Source organism: Barbus barbus (genome assembly GCF_936440315.1).
Source record: "Barbus barbus genome assembly, chromosome: 6".
Classification (NCBI taxonomy): domain Eukaryota; kingdom Metazoa; phylum Chordata; class Actinopteri; order Cypriniformes; family Cyprinidae; genus Barbus; species Barbus barbus.
Window position 1 is genome coordinate 18,063,130 of NC_136734.1, and position 20,748 is coordinate 18,083,877.

Sequence of the window (20,748 nt, forward strand, 5' to 3'; positions counted from 1 at the left end):
GTACTGTAATTCAAAAAATGATGTACTATGCAAATTAACTTGCACTCGGAACCATTAAACGTCTCGCGGTTGCAGTCGGACTCTTGTTCAAGCGGACGTTGTTGCCACAGGCAGCCGCTGGCGTTGTTCTAACAAGCTGCTGTTTTTTCTCGAATTGCAACACGAGGAACCCGCGAACGGTTGATCAAATCTGAATACAACAGAAGACCACGTTCTCATAAAACTACTTTATTTCGATATTTCAACTATCAGCGGATCGTCCATTGCTAGATGCATTAAACAAAGCCAGCAAAATGCAGAGAGGATTAGCATCATTGAAGCCTCGTTTTGCCTTCGCACAACTAGTGAAGACACGCGTTTGAAGTCGCTGTTCTCCCTTCAACAAACCTGCTGTCTCGGGTCATTTTTCTAACGGCATGATCAAAACCGAATGGACATTTCAGTTGTCCACCGTCATGGGAGATCTAGCAAGCCGTCGCAATGACTGAGCGCTGTCCGTTAGCTGAGAAGGCGCTGTCGGAGGGCTTCGCGCGGCTGCGCTTCAGGGACACCTCGCTGCTGATCTGGCAGCAGCAGCAGCTGGAGCTGGAGAGGGCGCCTCCCACCAACTACCTGAGCCGCAGCCAGAGCTCCTGGTACAGCCAGTACGGCAACCAGGCGGTTGTGATGGGGGACAAAACAAGACGGAAAGACTCCGACAGCACTGGACAGTCCCGGATTTGTGCTGTTATGTGATCCCGGTATTCTTGTTGTGACTGATACTGTCAAATTTAAAGCATTTGTGATCTGTCCACATATAACTCAAGACAGTCGGGTGCTCATGTTTACACTGAGCTTCTTTATATAAAGTAACGCTATTTTTTACCTTTACACAGTGCAACAGCAGTATCCCTGGAGGAACATGACCTGTTTATTATAGTTAGAGACTAACGAACACCAAAACTCAATTTAACCAATTGAAAATCTACATTTTAACCCAGATTAAAAGTGAACACAAAATGTATATCGTTGGATGCCCCAATTTAACTAATTCCATATACTCTTCTCAAGTTAAAAGTATGTTATCTCTGGTAGCAATATTATTTATTTCGTTGCAAAAGAAACATTTTTATTACTAAAGATCCAAAGGATACATCTGTCTCTCTATCGCACTGCATTATACGAGTGGCATAGTGTAAATAAACGAGATATATATCGAATATGTATTCCTTACTTAAAATATATCTCGTATACATTACATTGGGTGGAAAAATACTGTTACTTCGTTTCATTTAATATAGAAACATCCACAATTTTGTAATGTGAATTACTCAAAAATAAGTTTTCTCACTTAATATGTTGTCCACTAACATATTTATATGTATTATGATTTATATGCGACAGGGCAATTTTAATAATGCACTAATAACAGACCCTTTTTCATCTTTTATGGAGTTCTGATGCCTCCAAAATTGTAAAAATGTTAAATCAAGATTTAAATGAGGTTTACAAACTTAAATTGGTACATTTTGACAGCTTGACATTAAACTGCTCAGACAGCATTTTTCATTCTACTCTTGTTGTCTTCTAAAAGGAAATATCTATATTAAGTGAACTCAAATAAATATATCTAGATAGTAAAAAGACACTCCTATGGGTTTTTGTGATTTATTTACGAAAAACGAGGGGCTCAGTGTCCAAATCTCAGATTAGCTTATACATCAGATATTATTACCATTTAAATCTGTGCCAAAACATACTTATCAACTTGCTGAACTTAACATATGCAGCGCTACCAATTTTCAAATTTTACTCGAAAGAATGACATTTACATGTTATAAACTGCTCAAAAAGTTTAAGAAATATACTGTAAATTGGCATGCAATACACAAATGTTCTCTCTCTCTCATAAAAAAGAACTGAAATACTTAGACCCGAGACAGAGTTGACTTGTAGTGAATATACATTTATATCTGTAATTATATATCCTATGTATCTTTATATCTCTGTCTGCATCATGACAGTTTTATTTACTGGGCTCTGCTGGAGGAATTGAGTTAGAGGAGCTGTAACAGAAATCATCTTAGAGACAAGGTGGGTTATAATCACAAACATGTAATGCAATACAGTGGTATAATGAATAAAATCAAACCATAATTAAAAGCATCCTACATATAAGAAACCCAATGAAGTCACTTTACATCATGGTTTTTTTGTGTTTTCATGATTTAAAAAAAAAAAAACAACTATACACATTGGCTTCAACTTGATCAGTTATACCGGACCAATCTGATTTTATTTTAATGTGCCAACTAAACTTAAGGCAACAAGAGCACATCCAATGATTTTGAGGGGTTCAGTTTTAAATTCAAGGCTGTTAAAAAAAAAAAAACCTTGCCAATGCTACAAACCCAGTGAATGAGTGGCATTACTGCAGCCACAAGAAGAAACTGAAAAGAAAAAAAAATCTCTAATACATTCATGTTTTTTTATAAAGATTATCAGTCATGGTCCATTTCCAAACTATTCTGGAAACATGGCAAGAAGTGTCTAGGTACCATTGAAAGCATTCAATACCCCATTTGAGAAAAACTAAAGTAAAATAAAGTTATTAAAATTGAGAACATACATTAGTTGTAATACTTTCAACTAAAAATAACTATTGTCAAACACATATCCTTCTGAAATGACATCTAGCACAGCTGCTTGAAATCTTGTCAAAGAGAACCGTCCAATTTCTTGTCCAAGAGAGCTAGTATTCACTTGGTTTTCCCATGGAGGAGTTACATAGAGGCTGATTCTGCAGCCTTATGGGCATTTTTAAACTTCTGAATGTATTTTTGCCATCATTTTTGAAAAATATACCCCCCATTTCACATATACTGAACTTAAATCACAACTTTGATTGTCCTATGAGTGGACTTAGTAAAGATGAGGCATGTCAGATAGAAAGTAGGAAATGAGATACTCAGGGCAAATTAATAGTAAAAAAAAGTTGGAAGACGACAATCCAAATAGAAAACAAATGAGCGCATGATATAGATTAAAAACGAACAAAAAAACAAATCAGACATACTTCTACATCAAATACTGAGCCGACAGCACCGGAAGAGAAAATTTACAGTGTTGAAATAGCCAAAAATGATCACGAAGCCTCTGAAAACGGTTTAATAATGATACTGATAGTTCCCAGATGCGATCTAGAGTACGGGTGAGTTATGTTGAGCCAAATTTCTAACAATTAAACTGGTCAACTGGAAACATTTCTGTTGAAAACACAACTTTGTGCCTTTTTGGATTAAAAAAAATAAATAGATTCTCTTAAAAATGGTAACAATGACGAGTATTATCATAGTCAGCAAAATAAATGTGGAATGAGCTGAAAAGTCATGCCAACATGACAACCACACCAGAGTGAGAGAGCTGATAATTCATTGTTTGTTCCTTCAGACTTTGTGCAGCTACTCGATCAGTAAAATGCAGCCAGGCATTTGTCAGTTTTTCCACTAATGCATGTTTTCAGTATGGATCTAACAAGCAGCAACCTAAAAAAGAAGAAAAAACAACGGACACACAAAACCGTTTCACCTCCACAACTGACGTATTTTCAAAAAAATATCTTTTTTTTTCCTCTGGTGATACCAGGCGTTTCCCTTTGAGGGCCAGCGAGAACCTTAAAACTGCTTGAACTATTCCAACTCTCCTCTTTGTCTGAGCCAAGAGCATCTATTTTAAAATATCCTCTGCCATCTGCAATGCATCTAGCTCTTTATAAAATGGGCCTTCAGAGAGATACTATCATGACAACACACACTACTCGTTAGAAAATAGAGGGAGGTTGAAGTATGTGACGCGCCGATTGGAGTTCAGTCTGAGTCACTGCTCTCGGAGCTGGAGCCGCTGGAGCTGCTGCTGCCCGAATCTGAAGAACTGCTGCTGCCACTCAGCCGAGATGGCCCGCCCCCCTGCGCTGACCCCGCCTTCTCTGCTGGGAACAGGGAAGAGAAGTGATCGCAAGGTTCAATATGTGTGAGGAAAACAAACATTGAATGTACATATTTTATGCAACTAATTTCCGTTAAGAACTTTGTCCCTATATTGTTATCTTAAAAGGGCTTTGCCCACACCTGCAGCTGTGTATTACGATAAAGCAGAGACATGCACAAAGAAAGCAAAGAACTGATCTCGAAAGGACAGAATATATTACGTGCCCACCAAAGCAACTGATATCAAGTGAAGTCAGTTAGTTATTAGCCTCTCTAGCACGTTTAACCAAATTTTATGCTTTGTCCAAAGCAGGGCTCAACAGCAAGGATTTTTTTTCTACCAGTAGTTCAGATTTAAAAGTATTTGTCAATACTTTTACTGTCCCTTGACATTTAATTAAGATAAATATTAAATTAATAATTAAAAATTCACCTGTAGAACTTTGAAATTCTAATTTTACATTTTTATTTAATACCTATATACACTACTGTTACAAAGTTTACAGTCAGTAAGATGTTTTAATCTTTATGAAAGAAGTCTCCTGTGCTCTCCAAGGCTGCATTTATGTGATTAAAAATATGGTAAAAACAGCAATATTGAGAAACATTACTGCAATGTAAAAATGTCTATTTTAAAGTATTCTAAAATATATTTTACTCCTATGATGGCAAAGCTGAATTTTCAGCAACCATTACTCCAGTCTTTAGTGTCACATGATCCTTCAGAAATCATTTGAATATGACGATTTGGTGCTTAAGAAACATTTCTTATTATTATCAATGTTGAAAACAGCTGTGCTGCTAAATATTTCAGTGGAAAACCTATTTTTTTTTACTACTTTTTTTTCTAAACAGGATATTTTGATGAGCTGTTAAAGGAATAGTTGTCCCCAAAATGAAAATTCTGTCATTAATTACTCACCCTCATGTCGTTCCAAACCCGTAAGACCTTTGTTCATCTTCGGAACACAAATTAAGATATTTTTGATTAAATCTGAGCGCTGTCTGACCCTAAATTGACAGCAACACAACTGCAATATTCCCAGTCTCAGAACCGTAGCAAGGATATTGGTAAAACAGTCCATGTGACGTCAGTAGCTCAACTTCAATTTTGCGAAAGCTACGAGAATACTTTTTGTGTGCAAAGAAAACAGTTTATTCAATTATTTTCCCCGTGTTACCGCCATTTTGGAGGGTACCATGATGCATGTGCACGCTTTCCCCAGAACGTAATCAGCATTGTTTACGTTCAGCATGCACATAAACAATGCTGAAAAGTTTTCTTGTAGCTTCACAAAACTGCAGTTCAGAATCTGATGTCACATGGACTGTTTTTCCAATGTTCTTACTACGTTTCTGGGTCTGGGAACATTGCAGTTGGTATGCTGTCTATGCAGGGTCAGAGAGCTCTCAGATTTCATCAAAAATATCTTAGTTTGTGTTCTGAAGATGAACGAAGGTCTTACGGGTTTAGAACGACATGAGGGGGAGTAATTAATGACAGAATTTTCATTTTGGGGTGAACTAAATCTTTAACATCTATGTTCCTTTGGATCATTTAGCTAATGCATTCTTGCTGAATAAAAAAAAAAAAAAAACTAAATTACTGACCGCAAACTTAAAAAAACATCATATAGAGTTTTAATCAAACAGTAACTCCAAGACAACTATAAATTCATAAACATTTTAGTTTTGTAATTTAAATACATTACTACTAAATCTACCAAGACTAGTAAAAGTCATAAACCATTAAATATTATTAAAATTTAATCTAGCAAACATGTTAAAAAAGTTGACAAGCAGAATTTGCTAGCAAAGTTTTTAAAGAAGAAAAAGCTAAAAATATAGAGCTGACCCAATAGGGCAAGAGAGAGTCCCACCAATTGGTCCAAAACTGGGTCCAGTGGTCCGTCCTTGTTGTTGAGCCCTGCAAACCCTTTTCATTGTGTGAGTAGCATTACATATGAAGGGTCTGACAGAGGCCCTTCGATCAAGTTAGTCAAATTAGTGAAGCAAAAAGCCTACCCTTTTTCTCAGTTTTCTTATCCTACCCTCCAAGATCTAGCTAACCCAGTTTGGTCACCTGTCTGCTCATATCTGCACATTACCACACAGGTACCTTTTTTGGGTGGTTTCTTGTTGTTGTTCAGTTGTCCGCTCACGTCCTGTAGCCTCTTTTCTAACTCTTTCTTCTTTTCCTGAACCAGTTCCTCTTTAGACTTGGCACTCTTTTTCCCAGTGCCCGCTGCAGGAGACACACAGCGGTGACCAGTGAGTAACGGGTTGCCCTCGTAGCCCACCGCCGTGGCAACAAGCAGCAAAAAGCACTCTACTACACTGGTTTTTAACTCCATGACGATAAATTTATGGTAAAGGAATCTATCGGGTTCAATGCAAGTTAAGCCCAAATGGCAGCATTTGTTTATTACCATAAATTAATTTAGCTACGTCCCTCAAAAATCAAGGTCCATTTAGCTAGTAAGCCATTTCTTCACACTAAAACCATGCTAACATATTGTTTACATCTACATTTTACCCTATTGAGGAAATTATTTTTAACGATAAATGATAAACCTTTAAAAAAACTATAGAGAACTATTAGGATGGCATATCCTTTTGTTGAAGCCATCAGCCAGCATTACTGCAACTTATTATTTTTTAGTAATAATGTAAATTAAAAACTACATTACCCATGACTCTGTAAAGTAATCTCCACCAATCAGAGAACTGCGATAAATTGTGTCAAAAAAGCACATTGCAAAGGACTCAATAGAGTCAATGTCCCTATTCTCTCAAACTTCTGCAAGCTAATTTTGCAATCAACATGAAGTGTGTTGTTTCTATACATAATCAACATCTTTAAATCAATTTTCATTCACAATGCTTCAGTCTGTAATGTTATTGCATTGTATTGACTTACACTTAAGTCAAATTTAATTTTACAACTTTAAACAACAAAATTGGTACTTTTGATCCACTAATTACATATTTTCAGTTAATAATTGTGCCTGCTTGTAGATCATGGGATTGTAGTTCGGTAACACTTTATTTTACAGTGTCATTGTTACATGTACTTATTATAGTAATAACAGTTAAAAATGCATAATTACAAGCAACTATCCCTAAACGAACCTACCCTAACCCTATAGACCAATTAGGAGTAAATGTCAGTTATGTCACTTGCAGCTGCGCGTGCATTGTGGTGGCAGAAAAACACTGGTAACAATGGAGGGAAATGGCTAAAATCCATGAAATAAGAGAAAATAATGTATAGTTGTGCCTTTGGATGTCAGAATCGGAATGCAAATCTTTTTATAGAACAGTGTCATCAAAGACACCATTTGAAACTAAATGCAGACATTTTAAATGGACAGACTATGGATGAAACCTGCTATGATTACCCTACTTTAAAAGCATAAATTTGATTTAAACAATAATATTCACATTTGCAGTTCATAGGGGACATATTTTTTTAGCCCTACAGTTACAGTATTTATGAAGTATTTAAACCTATAAAATTTTACATGGCATTTACCTATTTTATCTCACAATTCTGACTTGTTTTCTCGCAAATGCAAGTTTTTATGTCCTAGTTCGGACTTTATAACTTGATTTAACTCAACAGTTGTGAGTTTGTCAATTCTGAGGGAAAAAGCCAGATGTGTGGGATATAAACTCATGATTCTGAGCCGAGGGGAAAAGAGAGAATGACGAGTTGATTTTTCTTATCAGAATTGAGAGATATAATCTCGGAATTGTGAAAAAAAAAAAAATATAGAGAAAAAGAAATATAAACTCAAAACTTTTATTCTTTTATTCAATGACTTCCATACACGGCTACTTTAAAACTGTGATTTTCTGCCACCAGATAGGCTCTGCCCACAAAAAACCTTTTAAAACCTAATGGGAAAAATACCTCTGGAACCAAGGTGTGTGGGCACTTTTGCATGCCACTGAAACAAGAGTGTGTATTTAACATTTACGAACTAACCCTCTAATTTTTTTTGGGAAAAGGAGGGACAAGTGGAAATTGCTTTTTGTGGCAATCAACATTAGGCCAAAATGCTTTCGACTGAGCTTAACTTGTAATGAACCTGGAATATTCCTTTATGAAGTATTAACAGCGCAGTGTGTACATTAATTACATGTACACTGAGTACAATTTGGAAATTCATGGTCTAATCAAATGTTCTCTATTGTATACTGATGTACTCTTGAAACCCTTGAAGCTTCACTTGAAGGTATTAATACCAGGGAAAGCACATATAAGATAATCCACCAAAAGTCATGCAACACATTGGAGAAGGTGAGTGCCCCCAGATCAAAGGAGGAAATAGCACAGCCCATTTCAGCTTTTAGAGCAGACGGACCAAGCAAGAAAAGAGAGCTGCTTTTCTATAAAATACTGAAATCCTAGGCTAACACCACAACATCTGCTGAGAAGGAAAAGAAAGGCACTTACGTAAAGGTTTGCGTTGCTTTTTCTGTAAACAGGACTTGACATATCGTTCGAGCTCACGCAACGTGGAAGGCTTGAGCGTTTCGAAGTCGATCTCGATCTCGTCTGGGTTGGAGTCTCGCAGCGAAGGCTCACGCGACTGGATGATGTGGACCACGCGGCCCAGTTTCTCACCCGGCAAACGGTTGATATCCAGGCTGAGCTGTCGTTTCTCGTCATAAGACATGGGAAGACACTCCTCCTCGTCAGATTCGTAGTTTGCAGAGCTTGGTTTGCCCCCTTTTTTCGGTTGCCTGTGAATTGAAAATGTAGTTTGCATGAAGGCTTTGTAACCTTAACTCTATACATAAAACTGAACTGGCATGTTGGGATTGAGATAATGATGGGACAGTTAGCTTACATCACTATTACTACCAATAAATGGTATATTGTGTGTTATTGCATTGCTTTGACTTACACTGATGTCATCTCTCAATATTATAACTTAAAACTGGTATTGATCCACATACACTAGGCAGGCCAAATAATCAGCTCATATTTTCGGTTAATAATTGTGCCTGCTTGGCTTACCAGGAAATGTTTGCCTTGTTTCTAGCCTTTTTCTAGGGTTTTTCCCCCATAGAACGAGAGATAAACTTTAAAGTAAGAAATAATGTCACAAAGAAATATTTCTGCAATAAATAATGATAGCCACAATTGTGATACACTACCTTTCAAAAGCTTTGTATCTGTAAGATTTTCTTTTTGTTAGAAAGAAGTTATTATTTTCATATAGTAAATGATGCATTAAATTGACCAATTAAAATTAAATGCATTTATAATGTTACAAAATATTTCTATTTCAAATAAATGCTATTCTTTTGAACTTTCTATTCATTAAATAATGTGGAGAAAACTACCAGATTCCACAAAAATATTAAGAGCACAACTGTGTTTAATGTGGATAATAAGAATAATTTTGGAATGACTTCTGAAGGATCATGGCTGCATTTCCCAAAATTGTTTTGTATTGTAAGCCAAAGTACATCATAGACCCATTGCCACCAATGGAGCTACGATCAACTTAGACTTACGTAGCTTTTGGGAAACGCAGCCCATGTGCAGACTGGAGTAATGAAAATTTAGCTTTGCCATCACAGGAATTAATTTCATTTTAAAATATAAAATGTATTGTAGCGTTTTACTGTATTTTTAATCAAATAAATGCAGCCTTGCATAATCATAAGAAACGTCTTTCAAAAACATAAAAAAAAGTGAATGGTAGTATGAAGTCCCAATTATGAGAAATTACAAGTTATCTTTTTAATCTGAGGTGGAAACAAAGTTTTCACATATTTTAGAGGAATTCTGAATAAATATAATGTACAATACAATGCATTTCTGCACATCCCATTGCCTAAATCCTCTATAATAAAATATAGAATGTACAATACTGCCTGGTAGTTATTTGGTATCATAATATATAGGTACATAAGCATTATATTTATATCTGTTGCCATTCTTTCTAGATATCACACAAAATCCCTAACCGCTAAAAATGGGATCAAAAATGTATTATACAGTTAGCTATAAACATCCCAACTGTAGAAAACAAGCTAACCTCGTGGTGGATGTGCTGTTTGGTTTCCGCGCAGAGGTCTTCTTCTGCTGAGTTTGCTTATTCGGTTGTGAGGACTTGGCCTTTTTGTCATCTTCCACCTTGACCTTGTTTTTGTCTTTGTCTTTATCCTTCTCTTTGTCTTTTTTCTTCTTCTCTTTTTCTTTCTTCTCTTTCTTTTTCTTTGGTTTGCTCACAGGACCCTGTGACAGAGCGGCTAGCTGTTCATGAACAGCCTTCAGCTGAGGAGGAAGGTGGAGGGAACGGTTAGCAAGCAGGAGGATGGGGCATGCTCCATCGATGCGAACGTAAAAGACTAGGATCTTAGCTGTGCGGGGACAGATGATGGGACTGGTGATAAAGGGAAGAGTTTGAAGGATAATGAATGACATTTGTCACCTACATATCTCCCATTTTTGCCAGAAAAGAGGGCTCTTATTTTGAAACATTTGCCAAGCCTCGCAAAACTTTGTTCACTTCTGAATTCTTTTCAAACAAAATGGTCATACAAATTTGTAACTACTTTAAAATGCCAGCACATTAATCAAACAATTCTATAAAGACAATATATTTCCCCATTTAGTAGTCCAGTATTTCTGAAAAACCCACATGTAAACAGTTTAAAGTAAATGAAATGAAAATTCACCATAGAGCTGGGTGATGAACAATATATTGATAATGATGACAACACATTTTTGGACCTTTTTACTTGATATGGATTAATCTAACAGTCTATCACACATTGGAATGTGACAACGGGCAGTCAGTGTCTTTTTAGTGTTTGCCATCTCAATTAAAAAAAGGACATGAACACAAATTTAATTTCCAGAGCTGTTCTGAGAGTCACTTTACAAGCTTTTCACGGTTTCATAAAAAAAAGAAACTGTCAAACACACAAAGTTAAAACAAAAATTTGGTTCAACTTGAAGAATTTATGACAGAAATATATTATTGTATACTAAAATGTACTTTTCAAAATAATAAAAATAAGAATAATATTTTAGGGAATATCATACAAACAATTTTTTTTTCATCAATGTTTTTTAATCTATAGTTATGTTGTGCAGCATCTTATTTGACAAAAAAAAAGAAAAGTTTTATTATAAATCGTTATATTTTAATTTGATTACATTTTAAAAGACTGATTCATTGCTAAAGTTGTATTAATTAATTTCATTAAGTCATTTAATTTTTGATGATAAATGTGTATTAAATCATAAAACACAGAGTCCAGAGAAAAAACAGAAAACGAAATTTAGGTAAAATTATTTCATGTGGCTCTCAATGAAAAGGTAGCTACTCTGGGGAGTTTATTTGGGAGTAAAGAAGTTATGAATATATTCATTCTCAAAGTCTAACAAAACATGTGGAAAGCATTTTCTGAATACTGTGATAAATACTGATTTTGTATGATATGAAAAAAAAAACATTGTGATACTGGTTTTGGCCATATCACCCAGCCCTAATTCACCATTATTTCCAAATGCAAATGATTTATCTGAATGATCCATCCGTGTATTTTTCAGACTTCTTTCTGATGACACATGGCAGACTTCTTCTATCACATTGTCCACTTTCTTATGATCAACTGCAAGCTCACATTCAAATCTGACTCTACCTAATCAACAACCAATCAACAGAATCTTTTTTCTTTCTTTCTACAAAACCATTCTATTTCTAATCTATTTCATTGCAACATTAAACCTCTTTTACAGAATGAAAAAGACTCTACCATGAAGCACTGGAGACCACATCCCGGCAAAGAATTTGGATTCTCACTGACAAACATGCCAATCAATGTCATTCACAGAGCAAAGAGGGAAACAGAGCCGAAAGACTAGCTGAGTGATAAAGCAAGCTCACTTGAGGGAGATGCCCAGCTCAAATACACCCCATAAAGCACCACCTTAACCCTCTACCGCTCACATAAGAAGCAGGTACGAAAAATGAAGGAGTTAGTGGGGTGGGGGACCGGGAAGTAAAAATATCATTCACCTGAAAATGTTTGGCACACCCGTTTTTTGTCCCCGCCCTGTTACCATTGGGGTGCTCCACAACGAATTGCTGGTAAAAAAGCCAAAGTGAAATCAACGGACAAAAGTCATTCTCAAAAATGTATTTTAACAACAGACTGTCATGATGAGAGCAGAGTAACTACAATTAACACCAATATGTTTGACACAGAGATTAAAAATTGTCATCTGAAGTTTGACAGCATGCAAGCCAATGTATACCAAGATGCCAACACAAACTGCAGAGGCGGTAGAGGGTTAAACGTTCAGTCCAGGGTGAAAATGGGCACTCGTTTCCAAAAGATTAAAAAAAAAACAAGAGACATTAAGGAAAAACAAAAAAAGTCCAAATGACTCTGACACAAGCAGGTGGTGAATGTGAGGGGGAGTGGATGTGGCCTCTGCCTGTCTCTCCACCCTTGGTTTGGATCTTGGTCCTCGAGTGGTGACACCCACCTATATGTCACTCACCTGTTCCTGCAGCTCAGCCAGCCGAGTGGCCCGTTCCTCCTCCGAGTCGGAGCTGGAGCTGGAAGAGTCGGCGCTGCTCTCGCTGCTGCCGGTGCTCTTGCTCACCACTGCCGTGGCTGACACCGCACTGGGCGAGGACGGCTCCGCGGGTTCATCTGGCATCTTGGCGAATTTCATCTCAAACACATCCTGCAGGACATGGACAAATATGATTGGTGAGATCTGAAACAACATAAGGCACAATGGCTCATTGTCAATCGTTGCACCTGGAGTTTTCTTGCCATGGCAACGACCTCGTGATCGGGTGGGTTGTATTTGTAACAATTTGAGAACATTAACCGAATATCTGCTGCGAAACTTTGGGCGTCTTGGTATTCTCGACTGTCCATCTTTTTCTGAAAAAAAGAAAAGACATTGTATGAGACACAGTTTAGCTTTAAAAATAATTTTTTATATATATTTTTTTATATTTTATATATAAGGTAGTGCTGTCAAATGATTAATCACATCCAAAATAAAAGTTTTTGTTTGCATAATATTTGTGTGTGTACTGTGAATATTTATTATGTATATATAAATACAAACACATGCATGTATATGTTTCAGAAAAAGATGTTATGTTTATATATTAACTATATTTATATATAATAGGAAATATAAGAATATAAATATATAAATGTATATATATATATATGTAAATATTTTCAAAATATATACTGTATGCGTATTACTATGCGTGTTTTAATATATACATAATAAATATACACAGTTATATTATGTTATATATTAAATATACATATATTATGTAAACAAAAACTTATTTTGCATGCGATTAATCGCGATTACTCGTTTGGCATAATTGTGAATTCACAAACGCTATGATTTAATTAAATAATTATATGTAATGCAGTTCTAACACAGTATATGCTCTTTAATTATTTCCATGGGTGTAGTTAAGCACGTGCGTCTCACAGCGGCTCCGTTCACAGTAGTTATCATTCACATGTGGAGCATCTCAAACTCATCTCTGCATGTTGTTGTGAGTTTGTGTTTATTATAACCTTCATCTGGGAACGCAACGCGCGTCATTTCATCAGATTGTAAGGTAAATCATTTACAAATCTACACAAACACAGGAGAATACATCGTGGTTTAAAAACAAAAGCTCAAACCCTCACTCTGAGTTTACATGGTTTGATTAATTACAGCGGCTGTAGCATTTCTGTCCTAAAGAAATGGCCCAATATTAAAGATTAAGTGTACGTTTGAATTAAATGGTGCTTGGTCAATATTAAACAGTAATGTGTAAAAATAATCGTCAGGCCGTCGGCGCCCCTGCAGGCCTTTGTTGTTATGCGTAATATACATTAGCTCTATTGTTTAGAATACATTATGTATTTTAACAGTTTTGTTCAATAAAACCATATGATTTCTTGCTTTTGATACTTTATTTGAACTAATTATTATTGCATCATTGCTATTATATATGTACTTTAAGTCATTTTAAAAGCTATTGTTCACTTAAATCCACTTTTATTACCACAAAAAAAAAAATAATATATATATATATATATATATATATATATATATATATATATATATATATATATATATATATATATATATATATATATATATATATATATATATATATATATAATTATTTTTTTTTGTGGTAATAATTATAGGGCCCTATGAAATCAGTTTTATTTCCAAATTCAGTTTTGTTAAATTTAATTTAAAATTTTTGTCTAATTAATTGAGTTTTACAGTTTTATCTGTACCAAATTCTGTTTTCCATTATTTTCTGGATTCCATTTTAATTGTTCCATTAAATTTTTAATAATAAAAAGCATCTCCAATTAATTAATTTTATATATAAAAAAAGTATTTTTTCAGAAATACTGCACATTTACATTTTTCACCTAAATAAATTCTGGTAAATAATATTTCTGGTAAATACTTCTTTAAAAAGTGTTTTTTGATTATAATTGTATTATTAGTAGAACACGTGGATATGTTGTCATTCTCACACTATAATACTGAACTTATTTGGATTTGGACTTTGAGATGGACACTTGCTTCTTGCACTTGTTGCACTTCACTTTTGCTTTAAAAAAGGATTTCATAGAAATTTAGATTGCATTTGGTTTAATAAAATATTTTTAAGTAAAATTATTTTTAAGGGAAATTAGTTGTTTAGATTAATCGAAAAATTAGTCGTTAGATTAATCGAAATAAAAATAGTCGTTAGTGGCAGCCCTAGAAATGTTTAATTTATAATTATCATAAATAACTAATTTTGCACTTAGTTTATAATTTATATAAATACAATTATTTGTTTTGGAAAATTTACATACATGTATATATATATATATATATATATATATATATATATATATATATACACACACACACACGCACACATATAATAATTCAAATAATAAAATATAAACTATTGTGTGCAGAAATAATTCAAAGAAAAGTTTATTAAATAAATATAAAAAATAACTAGAAATGTAATAGTACTAGCTTAGACAAAAAATGTTATATTGCTGTTATTGTAATATTTATAGTGTAAGAGTTACTGCACTTTAATTACAAATGTAACACTGTTAATTATAAATGTAGTTATTTTGAATATTTACTATTTTTTGAGTAATAAAGCTTATGTAAATAAATGAATTAGATTCATATGAACATTTACTATTATATACTTAAAAAATAACTTCGGACATCACAATAGGGCTGTGCAATTAATCGAATTCGATTATCATGCGCATCTAGTCAGTAAAACCGGTTTCTTGATTAGTAGTTAACCGCCATCACCTGCTTTCAAATGGAGCGGGAATTACTACACAGAACCGTAATTCACTGACAAGCTAGGAAATTTCATGTTCATAATCGAAGGCAATTCATCTGCGATTATGACCGCGATATTGCTTATCTTGTCGGTGAACTATGGCTCTGTGCAGTAATTCCCGCTCCATTTGAAAGCAGGTGATGGCGATTTACTGCCAATCACTGAATCGGCTTTACTGATGAGATGCGTATGATAATCAAATTCGATTTAAGCCCTACTTCACAAGATGAAATTGTGTGCCATACTTTGACAGTGCTGAGGTCCATTGGTTGTTTGATGATTTCATGATAGTCATGCAGCTCGAGGGCTTCTGCATCTACAGGCTTGTAGAAGGGCCAGGCGTAGGCCGCATGCTTCTTGGAAAGCATCTCTTTAAGGATAGTGTCACAGTATTTGAGATGATCGTTGAGCTTGCTTTTCTTGTTGCCTTGCTGTTGGACATCTCCATCTTCCAGGTCCTTTTTGGGAGGTTTGATGGGTCGACCTGTGCTCTCTCGTCTGGAAATGACTTTACTGTGTTTGGACTCCAACATCGCAGTGGGCGACTCACTTCTGCTGGCAGTGATCACACAGGTTGTGGGTGTGGTAGTGTCTGCTTTCCGCTTCACCCCTTTCTTCTGAAGAAAATTAGATCGGCATGTGTGTTAGAACACAACGAAAAAAAACAAACAAACAGATGATCAATAGGGTGTCTGACAGACTACACTTAAGGAAGCCTTTTATAAGTGGTCTGGTTTAGGATCAAATTGATCAGACACCCATCAGACATGTTTTTTTTGTTGAGATTTACAGAGACTAAAAGACAGTTACTGAACAAACAAACAGTCTACAAATCATTTTATTGCACAAACTATCAAAGTCTTCACAAAAAAACTGATTATGCATAATAATGGGAACATTGCTCACAGTAGGCGATGTGAAATGTATCGCTGAAGGCAGTGAATCTGTTACAAACGCTGTTTTGATGGCTGAAACGGAGGTGCTTTAGGAGATGAATTTAGAGATGTGACATCTCAGAAAAGGTTTTAGTGTGCTGACAATCTCACAGCTACTTTTAGACTGTTAACACACTAAAGCACAGCATGCTGTCAGAAAACTAAAGACCTCTCAAAGAAGTCGCATCTGCTAAAAATATTTAAAGCTAAAAACAATGGATGGAAAAAGGAAGGAAAAGAAAAAAAAATATTAAAAAAATGAAGAAAATTATACACATTTTTGAAAAATTGAAAAAATGCTAAATAGTTGCTGTATATAATAATGCAAAAAATTTATTATTTATATGATAAATAACTAATATTCGAATATCTCTGTGTAAATAATGCAAAGAAAAACATACAAATATAACACCTATCAAATTATGTGTAGATAGCTAGACAGACAGATAAGTTTATGTTAATACGTTAATTTCTTATAATTTATAGATAATAAATATTTAAAAATAAACAGTCATATCGATCCATCCCTAAAACCATATTTTTTCCTCTTGGCTACAAATGACCTCAAAATGTACTCTGCTATAACAGAAACAATGAAAAGGACAGAACAAATAAAACCTGCTGCTTCCACATAATTTGAACTGGTCTTACTTTGACAACAGGCTGTGCAGTTGGGATCATGGACGTGGCAGGGGGCACAGCTTGGACATTGGAGGTGATGGTCGAGACTGGAGTCGCAGCTATTACAGGAGTCTGAGCCAGCTGAGGAGGGGAGCTCGGACATGACGAGGATGGAGAACCAGTAGTCAGTGCTATTGATTGTTGGTTTTCTGTTTGGATGTGATAATGACAAGGTCAGCTGGAATCTCTCCTTCAGGCAGCATGTCACTGGTAACTCCAAAAGTGTATTAATCGTGACATCCAGTCAGTTACCTGAAGCAGGGGGTGCTCCAGGTTTCCGTGCTTTACCCTTCGGTGGTGGGGGTAAAAGTTCCACCTCCTCCTGGGGCATCTGAGCTACCTTTTGGAGGAAAATCTTTTCCAAGGCTTGAGCCATGAGAACAATGTCATCTGTGGGCTAGGACAATATTTCAAGGGAATTTATTTTAAATCACACATTATAAAACAAATTATACCAATATGAATATAAGTAAATCTTAAGAACTTTAATCTACCTTGTTATAGATATAACAGTTTGTGAACATAGTGTTAAAATCCTGCATGCATTCTCCAGCAGTCCAATAATAGTTATTCTCAAGGCGCTTCTTTATGGTTCCCATGTCCATTGGGTTCTTGATAATTTTATGGTAGTCCTATATGGCAAAGATAATAAAATAGACAAGCTGTAATGCACTAGGTGGAATAAAACAAACATTTATGGGTGATGTATATATTTTTTAGATGTTCAAATACTAAATCTATTAGTAAGTCATATTTTATTTCCCAGAAATAATGCTGTACACTTTTTTTTTTTTTTTTGCTAATCCCAATACAACAACAACAAAAAAAGTTTCTGACTCAAAAACTCTGACTCAATTAGCTGCATGAATTTGGGACAGGACTATTTGCTTGCCCAACCAATAGCAGACGGGAGACCTTTTAAAAACAGTCAATATTTTTGCAATTCCATTTGGTAACACTAGAGGCACAGAAATTACACTAGCCTTCAAGTCAAAATCAACAATATTGTGAAATATTATTATAACTTAAAATAACCGTTTTCTACTTTAAAATGCCATTTATTCCTGTGATGACAAAGCTGATCATTATCAATGCTGAAGTTTTTGCTGCTTAATATTTTTGTGCAAACTGTGATACATTTTTTTCAGGATTATTTAATGTGTAGAAAGTTCAAAAGAGCAGCATTTATTTGAAATATAAATATTTTGTAATGTTATAAATGTGTTTACTCTCACTTTAGCCCAATTAATGTGTCCTTGCTGAAAAAAAGTGTTTTTTTTTGCTTTTTAATCTTACCCAAAATCTTTTTAATGTTAGTGTATCATGGTTTCCACAAAAATGTTGAGCTCAACTGTTTTTAAAATTGGTCATAATAATAATAAACATTTCTCGAGCAGACAATCAGCATATTAGAATGATTTCTGAAAGATCATATGACACTGAAGACTGAAGTAATGGCTGCTGAAAATTCAGCTTTTCCATAGCAGGAATAAATTCATTTTAAAATACATTAAAATACAAAACAGTCATTTCAAATTGCAATAATATTTCACAACATTACTGTTTTACTGTATTTCATCAAATGCATGCAGACTTTGCCTACATAACAAAAAAGCAATTATTCTAAACCGATAGCATGTACAGAAGTGTGTATTTATGAAATGAAAGCCAAAAACATTTTACTCACTGGCAGATTCAACTTGATGGCATCCACAGGAGTGTAAAAGGGCCATGCAAACTGATGCTTCCATAGAGTCTTCACAACCACATTCTGCATATATTGTAGCTGGTTGGTTTTTCGGCCAGGCTTACTGGGGTTCGTGAACTCAGGTGGGGGAGGGTTCACAATAGGTGGAGGCACCTGGGCAGGGGATGTGACTACCGACATACTGCTCAGTTAAGGGGAAGAAGTTGCTTGAATGACGCCTGTACGTCTCTTAGCTCAGTAACAATGATCCTCTTGCTGCTCCTTAGTCCCACCTTGACACACATATCCCATCTCAGGACCTGAGTGTCAGCACGCTGCCAATAAACATCGAGAAATAACTTATTAAATATACATGAAAATATATATATAAAATATATATATATATATATATATATAAAAAATGTGTATGCATACACACACACACCATCAATCGAAATGTACCTTCAGAATCATATCAATTAACAAAGCCACACATTATACTGCTATATAATTTTGCAATATATTCAAATGTATATTATAGAAATATAATTTAAAACTTTATCAAGACCACTATCATTGTGGAAGAAGTTCATGTTCATGTTGTTAAAAAAACAGTAGTTGTATTCATTATTATTTATAATCACTCACACACTGAAAATAATTTAAAATAATTTTTAGGTTATTTATTGTATATTTTCCAGTTACATGAATCTTCACCAGTAACTTAAATTAGTTAAAAGTCTAAACTACAACGTCGGGGTTTCACACAAATGAATGACCAAAAAAACAAACCTGGAAAAAGCAGAAAAATTCTGTAAACTTGTGCGTTTCATTCGAAATACTTTCAATAGTTTTAAAAGCCAACAAATCGAACAAAATTTCGCTTGCCTAAGAGAGGCCATGAAAAATTTAAGGTTTAATTAAACCGAAACATCAGCTAGCAAATTGCGCCCCTGCGCGCCCTTAAACGGAGCTCTCGAACTGGAAATTTGACTGGAAATGCATTTGCAATCACGCGTTAAAGTCACTGCATCAGGCGTGTATATAAGTTCTTGAAAAGATGGCGGGCACGGGAGAGACAGGGCATCGAGTGAGGAATGCCGAGGATCGAGCCCCACCATGTCTTTAACACAACCATTGTGTGTGCATGCCGTTCAGCCAGCTAGCTACTCAGCGGGCTCATTTGAAATCATCCCACAATGCATCCTCCAGCCCGGTTTTTTCGCTTGATACAACGAGAAAAAACAGCGCAAACAAATACAGCAAGCTCTACGTTCACGGATCGAAACGGCTGCGCGTGAAAGAAGATTTTGTACATTGTTGCAAAACGCCGCTGATCAGCTCCACTCTGTCAGAGGAGATCCTGCTAGCCACATTCAGCTGTGTTTTTCCCCCAAAAGACCAATATACATCACCTAAACTGAATATAAACTTCGATCGGAATGCGCTAAACGTAAATATGCATGTTATACTTTATTACTTTAACTCCAAGCAGCTCCGGTAGCGTTTTCCTTGCAGATTTTCGGGTAGCTTTTATTGCGAAGAAGCATAATAGATGGCTGGGGTCGACACTGGTTGGGTAGCGTTGTGCGCATGCGCGCTGCGTCGCACGGTATTGTGGTTGTTGTGGTGTGCTCTCTGCGCCGCTCAGACTTTAACGTTCTCATGTCCAGTATACAAATCATGTTTTTGTTTATTACAAATAAGTGACATGATTACAATATACAGTGTTGTGTCGCAGAGCAAGAGATGGATTTTCTTCAATGAAGCTTAGCAGAGTTCCAGATGTCAAAGACTTTATTAAATTAAGGTAATAAAGCCGAGATCGAGCCTCTGTCCGTCGGGGCATCCATTCTTAAGTTACCTGTTCAAGTTACCCAAAATGGTTAGTTCCGTTTTTTATTGGTTATGCTTGTCTGGTTTGCCACGATTAATTACTAGCCCACCTGGTCCATTTTTAATGGTATAATTTGGCCAGATCCGCCTTTCTTTTCTTTTTTTTTTTACTTTTATTTACTTCCCATTGGTTGGGGGTGGTCACATGAGATATACATCAAACCTGTTTACATGTACCTGTC

The 20,748-nt window shown here is 35.4% G+C and overlaps 2 protein-coding genes across 13 annotated transcripts; one reads left to right on the forward strand and one right to left on the reverse strand.

The window, feature by feature from the left end:
- Positions 1-73: 73 nt before the first annotated feature.
- On the forward strand, positions 74-1,732 carry LOC306871882 (uncharacterized protein BRD3OS). The gene has a single exon (XM_079420113.1). The coding sequence runs from the start codon at positions 481-483 to the stop codon at positions 733-735; it is 255 nt and encodes an 84-aa protein (XP_079276239.1). The 5' UTR covers positions 74-480; the 3' UTR covers positions 736-1,732.
- LOC306871879 (bromodomain-containing protein 3-like) lies at positions 1,635-20,261 on the reverse strand. Of its 12 annotated transcripts, none has more exons than XM_079420104.1 (13): positions 20,151-20,261; positions 18,671-19,005; positions 17,478-17,615; positions 17,236-17,380; positions 16,954-17,132; positions 15,613-15,981; positions 12,771-12,899; positions 12,505-12,693; positions 12,017-12,085; positions 10,025-10,263; positions 8,428-8,717; positions 6,085-6,210; positions 1,635-3,967 (listed from the first exon to the last, which is right to left on the reverse strand). In XM_079420104.1, the coding sequence occupies exons 2-13, from the start codon at positions 18,869-18,871 to the stop codon at positions 3,846-3,848; spliced, it is 2,196 nt and encodes a 731-aa protein (XP_079276230.1). In that variant the 5' UTR covers positions 18,872-19,005; positions 20,151-20,261; the 3' UTR covers positions 1,635-3,845. The 12 variants fall into 12 exon arrangements, with proteins under 12 accessions (XP_079276230.1, XP_079276224.1, XP_079276228.1 ...); XM_079420098.1 differs by having other exon boundaries at positions 15,613-15,984; XM_079420102.1 differs by having other exon boundaries at positions 15,613-15,984; positions 20,143-20,261.
- Between the last annotated feature and the right edge of the window lie 487 nt (positions 20,262-20,748).

What these genes read in the sequence shown, in the direction of transcription:
- LOC306871882 (XM_079420113.1), top strand. Translation starts at nt 481, where the DNA reads ATGACTGAGCGCTGTCCGTTAGCTGAGAAGGCGCTGTCGGAGGGCTTC.
- LOC306871879 (XM_079420098.1), bottom strand. Translation starts at nt 18,871, where the DNA reads ATGTCGGTAGTCACATCCCCTGCCCAGGTGCCTCCACCTATTGTGAAC. An exon ending in TGGACCTCAGCACTGTCAAA is followed by an intron (nt 12,900 to 15,612) that starts GTATGGCACACA and finishes TCTTTTTTTCAG; the next exon opens with AAAAAGATGGACAGTCGAGA. An exon ending in AAAGCAACGCAAACCTTTAC is followed by an intron (nt 6,211 to 8,427) that starts GTAAGTGCCTTT and finishes TGTCTCCTGCAG; the next exon opens with CGGGCACTGGGAAAAAGAGT.